General features: G+C 30.3%; 1 protein-coding gene across 1 annotated transcript in view; it reads left to right on the forward strand.

Annotated features, from left to right (window-relative positions):
- LOC146999081 (cytochrome P450 18a1-like) overlaps positions 1-7277 on the forward strand; it is a 45575-nt gene extending 38298 nt beyond the window's left edge. Inside the window, exons 6-8 of the mRNA XM_085814525.1 lie at positions 535-790; positions 3376-3566; positions 6904-7277. Coding sequence (XP_085670651.1) covers positions 535-790; positions 3376-3566; positions 6904-7082 — 626 coding nt within the window. The 3' untranslated portion in view covers positions 7083-7277. The remainder of the gene's footprint in view (positions 1-534; positions 791-3375; positions 3567-6903) is intronic.
- The last annotated feature ends 2725 nt before the right edge of the window (positions 7278-10002 follow it).

A 10002-nucleotide genomic window follows, 5' to 3' on the forward strand; every position in this document is an offset into this window, starting at 1 on the left:
AATATGATTTTTATTCTGTTTTTATTTTAAATTTGGAAGGCAAGAATGGAATGATTATTTCATATCCTATTAACTTCATGTAATGTATAAATTAATGGATTTGAATTATCTTTTGTTAGATGTTAACGATCTTTTAGGTGCACTGTAAAAGAGCATTTCTTATATGCATTTCATTAGTTACGAGTACCATCTGTATAATGATCGCTAATGCTCTGAGTTTAGAAGTAACATTTTGACGCTTTCTTAAAACCCTTGATGCCAATTAAGGTTTTTTTTTATTCTATGTCCTAATTTTTATCTGATGTTAAATAGTTATTTAAGCAGTTTCATTTAAGTTCATGTTTATCTTTTTTCCTTATTTTGTAGACTTCTTATAACAATTGATTTATAAATTTATTAAATAAATTATAAATTGAAATCAAATATTAAACAAACACGTGTGCTGTTAAAGCTTTTGGAATAGAATTTTATACAAGTATTTTAGTTCTTGTGGATTTGCATTATGTGTTGGATGTTATTCTATTTTTATAACAGGGCCAGTTCTGATCGATGTTGTTGGAGCATTTTTCGGTGGGGGAAGTGAAACCGTTCGTACGACACTGGACTGGTTGTTACTGACTATGGCAGGCTACCCAGACGTACAAAAGAAAGTTCAGTTTGAAATTGACGAGGTAATCTCTCGAGAACGCATGCCTACGTATAGTGACCATCTCCAAATGGCATACACCGAAGCAACCATCATGGAACTTTGGCGATGGCGAACTATTATACCTATTAATGTTGTCAGATAGTAAGTTCGCTAAAATGATGATTTTGATAATAGTCTCAATTTATTGATTTAAAGTCTCAGTTATTTAAAGTCATTAATCTCTATTAATCTTAAATCTTGAAAATAAAATTCACAACAGTTCTAGCAAGTTAAGTTGTTACGCCATACGTGTAAATAATTTTTCTTTCTTTAATGCAGAATATATGACAATCTTAAACATTTTAGGATGTGGTGCCATGATTAAAACAAATTTTTAACGATGTAAATGTACACTTCAACACAAATCATTGTTTCGGAGAAAAAATGACGCAAATGAAAGTAACATGCATTTTTTAAGGAACTGAACACATGAATGCAGATCATGTAGAACTGTAGTTAGAAAATTAAACAGTTGCTAAAACTGCGAACAAATATTACGGTTAACATATTTCCTTTGCTTTTTAAATAGCGTTATTTAAAAAGAGATGCCGTTAATATTCCTTTCCACCTTTGCGGTTATGTCACTATTCACCGATCTTACAAAATAAGTTTTCTCAAAACATCTTAAAAGCATCAATTTTAGGGATAACGACTGAAATAATTTTAGCTCATTTTATGTGGTGATTTCTGTTCTTTTTTTTTTTTTTTTTTTTTTTTTGAAATAAATTTCGAAAATTAGTTTTTATATTAAAAAATTCATACATTAAAAAATTCACATAAAATTTTGCGATTTCCTTGTACGCTGTTTATCTGTTTTGAAATGAGAGTTTTTAAAATACTCTAAAACGTAAAATAATGGAAATGTGAGGCAATTATCTGAATATGACTTTTGTTCAAGGAAACTTTTCAAAATGCCATTCCTTCTGTTTTTTTACTATAATGGAAAAATGTTTTAAAATACGAATACCTAAATTGATATCTTGCTATTTGCTACGTAAATTAAGTAAAAAATGTAGTTACGTTTTGCTGTTGGACTTCACATCGTCGAAGGTTAATTAAATATTGTTTTTCCAAGAGAACAAACTAATCAACTTTTTTTCCAATTAGGTTTTAAAAAAGAGTTTTGGAAAATACTTTTAATGGTGCAGAAACATTTAAAGTTCTGTTTAAGATATGGATGTGTTTTCAAACTTTTCCATTTGGAGTGAAAGTTTATAAAAGTCTACAGTAAAGCATTAATACATTATATATGAAAAACACAATCTCTTGACGTATTATTCCAACATTATTTTGCTGTTCCTACCAATTCTATTAATTTTCCTACCAAGTCTATTAATTTTATTTTAACTAAAACTATATCTGTTTGCTTAGGCTTGATGCTTTTGATAATCCAAGAATTTTATAACAAATGAAATTAGAAAACACAGTCTGTTTATATCTCTGATTCTCCTCAAATTTGCAATTCTCTCCTTTTCTGTGACATCTAAAAGATACTAATTTGAATACCTGGGTTAAAAAAAGGAGATTAAAAGTTTAAAAGAATTCAATTTACGGTACAGAAAGCTTTAACGCTCTAAGTATTCATTTTAAATTAACAGTATTTTTACAGTATTTTTGATATTGATATTATGATATTATGATTTTATGATATTATGATTTGATAGTATATTTGATTTGATTTGATATTTTTGATTTACAGTATTTTACAGTATTTTTGATAGTTTTGATATTGTTTAAAATCTAGTAGAACATTTGAAATAATTTGTCATCCTATGTAAATGTAAGAAAATATCGAATTAAGAGGTTGCTTTGAGAGCTGTATGACTTTATTTTCACTTGCTATGATTTAATAGAATTACTATGATTTAGTTGTTTTCATTTACTATTGTTGAGTGATAATTGTAAATTTACTGATGCCTAAAAATTTCCAGCTTCCATATTAAAATATTAAGTTATACTAGGACTAATTTGCTGATTTTATAAAATTAAATTTAGTTGGTCACTTGAAATAAATGAAGTAAGTAATAGTCACAGAATAAAGCAGCGTGCATATTTTTAATGCATTGCTTAAAGCATTCCACATATTTCCAAAAGTTATAATTAGTAATATGTTATTGACTTCACATGAGGGAAAGAATCAAATAACTATGTAATGTCTATCTTGAGTTCAACTAAACCTGGTCAGCTCACTTACAATCGACTTTAAAATACGCATAACTATTTTCCCTTCATTTACAATTGTAACGTTTGTCTGAGAACAAGAAATGGCCTTGAAGAGCTTATTTTAAAGTAGCAAGCTATAGTATGAGTTATTAAATAAGTGTCTATTTAAATAATCCCTTTTATTGTCAATGCTTAAGGCAAAATCCTTAAATTAAGGAATTTGAAAATCGCTTTATATAAAACATAGCTTAAAAAATGAATTCTTTTGAACAAATGTTGTAGACGCTAAACAGTACCTACGTTTCAAAAAGAGAACATATGCTTAAGTTTCATTCTAAAACTAATTTGATGTTACTATGTAGATTGTTTATATTTTAATAATGTTGCCTTATTAAACTTTATACCTTAAATTAATATGAATACCGTCTATTGGATTCTGAATCACCAGAATTAATTTTAAAGAATTAATTTTTAAGAAAATAAATGCCCGTATATTATACCATATATTATTTCAAATCTTTTAGCACTCTTGCAGATGCAAAAGTGAAGAGCTTCTTCATTCCAAAGGATTCTTTTATCTTATCCAACTTATGGGCAATCCATCATAACCCGGAATATTGGGGTGAAGATGCAGAGCTTTTCCGCCCGGAAAGATTTTTGACTGAAGATGGCAAGGAAATAAAGAAAATAGAATATTTAATTCCATTCTCAATTGGTAAGACATTGTTCTTATTTTAAAAATTAGATGAAGACGCACATTATGTGACTTGATAAATCTTTAGTATTTATTATGAATGATATTAAAGATACTCTTTAAATGATATTAAAGATACTCTTTAAAGATACTCTTTAATATCATTCATAATAAAAACTAAAGATCCTCTTTAATATCATTCATAATAAATAGCTCTTTTTTTCTTTATTAATAGTGTCACAATTGTGTTTCACAGATTATTTTCTAGATTTCTAGAATATAAAATTTTAATGCTACTGAGGGTATTTCAGAAAATTTCTTTAATACTTCATATAATATTTGTGACATGAGAAACGTCTGAAGTTTAATAAATAAAGGGAACAAATAAAGGGAAACATCGGCTTTATAAATAAAGGGAACATTAGAGGGAATGCTCAGGATATTCCTGAAAAATGCGAAGCATTTCTGATGATCACCATTTTAATTCTAAACTAATATCATATTTGTTTCTAAATTAAAAGATTTGTTAATTTATGTAATGTATTAAAGGTTTAATAGTAATTTGCAGTTGGCTAGAACCTTTTAGGAACATCCTGCGTGTATTTAAAATGCTTTCATCATGCAATGTTTTGATCAAAAGTTCGACTCTTGAATTTTCAATAAAAGAATGAATTTCAAGAGATAAAATTATTACCGTAAAAGTAATATGCTTGTTCCCCTTCACATCTCAATATTTGACTTTACGCTCTTGCTTATGTTATAATGATTCAGCCTCACTAGTAGCCGAGTGATTAAGACAACTGAATGCTGGTAGTTCGTCCTCCGTTCGACTCCTAGCGAACGGGTTGGTTGTACGTTTGGCTTCGTAGCCTTACCCGTGTGTAAAGTGAACATGAGCTAGTTTTCCTTAGGATGTCCTATACACAAGGACTCTATCCTTAGGCACGTAGCCCTCATGTACTTTGCCATATTTCATTAACCATGTTTTTTAATAATTGATCTCATTTTTCACAGGTTCGTTGGAAAACACACAAGCAGGGATCAGGGCTATTTTAAATTATGACTTCGGAAAATCAATATTAATATGAATATATAGAGAAGAGAATATGCACCACATCAATAGACATTGCTAAAAATACAATTAATATGCATAGATGTAAAAACATAAACACAATTTAAACAACAAACTACTCTAAAAAATAGTACAAGTGCCCCCGCATACCACGGTTGTGTGAAAACACGGATAATACCTAACACTACAGTAAGGTGACGTTCGCATTACGCGCATAAACGTTTCCTTGATTAGTTGCTATCAGTAATAATATTACATAAAATAATTATACTATGTACAGTATAAAATGTATAAATGTACACTACATTGCTCATTTACACTCTGCTCTCTGTAGTCCGTATAAAAGTAAGGGATTATCCCGTTTCAATCTAAACTGCAAGAGATGATACAAGAATAAAAATGCACTAACTATGTAGTATTATAGTTCTCAGTTTTGAGGAATTACAGTAAAACCCAGATTTTCTATGAAATATTACGTAAACAAATTTGCGTAGGTATTTCATAGTTATGAGGTACTTAAAATTACCTTTATATATATTATAACATTTATATAAACTACTTTAAAACTTTATATAAACTATGAGCCATCTGTAGTTTATTGGTAAAGAGAATCTACGAAAAGTGAAAAGACTCACATTACAGTATGCAAGTTAAATATAAAACGCAGTTTTCTAAGAAATGAGTTTCTTTTCATTTTAAAGAAGCTAATATTCAAATAAAGTAACTTACGGATTTGACTAAAGTGGATTACTTGATTTAGACAAAGCATACGAGAGTTAGCTGAATAAGCCGAGTTTTGATTGAGAAGGATGTTTATGATAGAATTCTATGATGCCGTCACTCTATCAGGAAGAATGTCGGCTGGACATATTTTAAGTTCCCCTGCTGTGAGAAACCTAAAGTCACAAATATCTATATTTATACGGGATTCGAATGCGGAACCCATAACATGGAAATCAGTCGATATCATACTGTCTGGAGTAGCTAAAACAAATTATGGAAATTAAAATTAACTCAGTGTTAATTTTGAGAATAGTAAAGTTTCAGAGCTGTTATTGTACTATGCGATATATATTTCGGGTATCCAGATGTTTAACATTAATGATACTTACATCATTATTACTAATTCTGGTACAGACGCGCTTTGAAAATATTTACTATACAGAGTCAATAGGCCTTTTTTGATGCTGGATATGTGAAAATTGCGCAATGCCCTCGCCGGGACTCGAACCCTGTACCTCTCTCGAATACGCTTTGGGTATGCTTCCAGTTACACTAAGAAGGCATACGGAAAGGTGGGAGAGAATACCTTATAAATGCAATATATTTCATTGAGAAAACTGCATGATTTTGGGTTTAACCATATAATTCGCACAATGTAGAGATGAACATCGTAAATATTCAAATAAAATTATCAGGTTCAATGTTTCTTCTAACCTTCTTCGGAAACATTCAATGACCTGACTAGAACAGAGAGCTTACTAAAGCTATGTTCACTAATTGTAGTAAGTAGACAGGATACAGACGAAGGGTATACAAAACCCTTTATTTTTTTCTTTATATACAATGACTTCCGTACTTCGGAATACAATGACCCTCCACTCGGGGTCTAACTTAAAAGATATCAAAATAAAACTAAACTCTAATTTAACTTTAGAATAAGATTGGCCTTATAATAACAGAAAGCGTATGTAGCACAGAGACTGTGAACACTACAATACGTTTAATTTATCAAGAGGATTAAAACCTCTGGCCTGGAAGGCAAAGTAGCAACTGCGTAACTTCTAAGGTAAGCGGCCTGCTTCGAACTCACGGCTTCCTCTCTTCTGCTTGGCAAAAAGGCCACACTTAAATACTTGGCGTTCGCCAGACAACTTTGCATAAAACCCTTCACGCTTATAATTCTGGCCGGAAGTAGAAAATAAGAAGTGATAGTAAAGATTTAAAATAAAATAAACGTTAGTAAAACTTAAGATCCTTACAAAATGAATATGCAAAGAAAATTTTGGTTATTATCTTTATTAATTCTTTAATAATTAATATTAAGAATTTTTTATTTATACATGCATTTAACTATTTTATGACAAAAAGTTTGTTCAGAAAAATGCTGATATCTTACAAACGCAAGTAACGTGATATAAAATAAGCAATATAGTAATTTAAAAACCTATTTATGAGAAATTTAAACTAAAAAAAGTATCATAATTACCCAAATGATCTTAAAATTTATGAAAATATGTGAAAATTGCGTCGTAAAAGGTTTATAAATTGATTTTGTGTATTTAGGCAAAAGAGCTTGTCCAGGTGCAACATTAGCACGAGTGGAAGTCTTCCTCTATTTCGTATCAATTCTTCAGAAGTTCGACATAAGTTTACCAGCTGGACAGACTGCAGATTTCGAAGGAGAACTAGGAGCCAGTCTTATACCAAAAAGTCAAAAGTTGATTCTGAGAAAGCGGGAATGAAAGTTAACTGAAAGAAAAATATTCTGCCATATCTATAAGATGCTGTATTTCATATCAGTAATCATAACGCCTTGGGAATTTGTTCAAATCATACAAATTTACGCCAAATTTGGAAAGATTATATTCATGTTATTGAGTCGTTGAAGATTGTAAAATTCCTTTACTTAGAAAATTAAAAATATTTAATTATATTTAGCTGATGCTTTTTTCTTGAGAGAGAATTTAACTGCTTAGTTATGAATTTTATGCATTACTGATGACTTATTTGCGAAATAAGCAAAAGTAAAACTTTTCCATTTAAATATAGCTTCGAATATAGTTTAAACCCCCCACCCCCACCCAGAGAGAGAGAGAGAGAAAAGCAAAGATGGAAAAAACGAACTTCTAGTTTTAAACAGAAGTTTTTAGATATTTATTTAAATTTAAGAAAATAAATGAGAGGGAACAATGGCGACTAACTTTAAAACATTAAATTAGGAAAATCTCTTAATGTTTTATTCTTTTAACATCTAACCGTAACACTTAAAATCGATGATTAGATGATATTACAAAAATCGAAAAACATATCTGTACTGAAGTTAAATATACAGCTGACAAATAACGATACGTAGGATATATGATGTTTAGAGCAGAGACTGAAAATCATAGTCCCAAAGTGGGAACACTAAGTAATCAGATATATAAAGGTGGTATAACGCAAGAAATTACTTCAAACATTTTTTGGAATTAAGTGTACAAATTATGTACATGAAAGATTGTATTTTGAATTTAATAAAATATGTGAGGAAAAATAGTTTTAATCTATAATAAGGCCTCAAGCTCTTCTTTTGATATGATTTCTTCCACCCTTGTTTTAAAGTAATAATATTCTTCTACAATAATTAAACTTTCAGGTATACAACGATTCTTAGTAGATGAATTTTCCTGTATTACACTTCGAGTGCTGCGGGCATTTAAACATATATAGAAGCAAAAGTGAAAATGAAATGCGTCTGACTCCCGATTGACCGGGAAAATCTTCTGATTGATATGCTTTCTTAATGCAAAAGCACGCTTATTTTGCACATTTCTATAAAACAAGACACCTTTGCCCATAAGTTTTCAACAAGATTATTTTAACTGTCAATTATTTTTTGTGGTGGTCAGAGATATTATCTGATTAAAGCTACTCTGTTGTTGCCCTCTGGATTATTCGGAATCACAAGATGACAATCTGCTAAGTAATGTGATGACACTTCGCAAAAATCAATCATCGAGCTAAAGACAAGGCTGTGATTCATTTTATGTTAATTAACCAATCACCATAAGTTGAATCTTTAATTTTTCCGTAACTTTAACTTCTTTCCGTAGTCCTTACCAGGATGTAAATTAAGTTGCAGAGTATTTAAGTCGAAGGTTTTTCAGTGTTTTAGATGCAAAGTTTTCGATAGCGTAATCTACCGTTTATATCTATTGCCCAGCTCTGCCAGTGAGTATTTCGGCTTTAGCCATTTAGCTGACCGACGTTAAAGCGCGCCATTAAAATATACACTTGATTATATTTTAACTTGAGTAGACCACTTTGCGTAGTCTCCGACTATGATAATTTAATTTGAAATTAAAGTTTGTTATTTTAAATACCCACGAGTTTATTTGAACATACAAGTCATGCTTCTTCTTCATTTGAAGATTTAATAGAAAGATTATTTACAGTCTTATTAGGCCTTTTTCATAATCTTTTAGACGAAGCGATTTGCTCGTTTGTCACAGGCCACACTAAATACTTGGCGTTCGCCAGACAACTTTGCACAAAACCCTTCACGCTTATAATTCTGGCCGGAAGTAGAAAATAAGAAGTGATAGTAAAGATTTAAAATAAAATAAACGTTAGTAAAACTTAAGATCCTTACATACTTCCCGCCAGAGTTAATTAGTTTGAAACTGAGGTCTAAAACGACCTTGTTGAAAACTTTTAGCTCTAGAAACTAACGCGAGGCCAAACTTTTACAATCGTAACTTAGCTAGAAACTAGAAAATTTTAAAAGAAAGAAATTTGTTACAATAGCAGCTCCCGGAATATACAACAATCTTTTTTCTTTTTCATCTGTACTGCATCAAAACAGGAGCTTTATTCAATTCTGGTTCCTTCCAGAGATCTGGAAGGAAAACTAGTTTAATGAAATGTTACAGAATGACATTGCAAATAACATATAGAATATACTTTTCTTAACATTTTTATTTCATTCATGACTATTTTAATTATCTCTCCCCGTGCTCTCTGACATGTGTTGTAAAAACACCAAACACGAATGTGTTTCTGTCTATGTGTTCAACACTTCCTCCTACAATCAAAACACTAACGTGTTAAAATTCAACATACGAGACCTCTTAACACACCCTAATTTCAACTGTAGACCCTAAGGTACTATTCTGAAAGTGGCTAACTCTAAAGTGTAGCGTCAGAGAGCCTAACTACATCATTCAACCTTTAACACATATTCACCATGATTTAATCTTTACAGTCACACGAATAACAAATTTTTTTAACATTACTTTCACTTTTACCATATCACGGTATTTCTAAACATTCAAAATAACAGTTCACATGTATACAAGAACATATCAAGATGCCGTTAATTTTACACATTTGAAAACATACATTAGTAGTACATTGTTAACTTCTATTCTTTTCAAAGCAAGTGCCAATTCTTTCTACATTGAAATAATACTACATTTCAAAAAGTCTTTCAGACTAAAACGTCTTTCTTGTTAGAATGTTTTAAATAAAATTTATACAATAACTTTTTACAATATTTAAGTCTTTATACAACGCTATTATACATCAACTTTAGTTTTACGCGCGAGTAATTGAAAAACATAATAAGAAAATCGGTCACAACTCATTTCTCGCCCTTTTGGCGATAAAGGTAGACCTCGCATG

Source organism: Stegodyphus dumicola, chromosome 1, assembly GCF_044657685.1.
Source record: "Stegodyphus dumicola isolate Sdum_Otavi_A_Nest chromosome 1, ASM4465768v1".
Lineage (NCBI taxonomy): Eukaryota > Metazoa > Arthropoda > Arachnida > Araneae > Eresidae > Stegodyphus > Stegodyphus dumicola.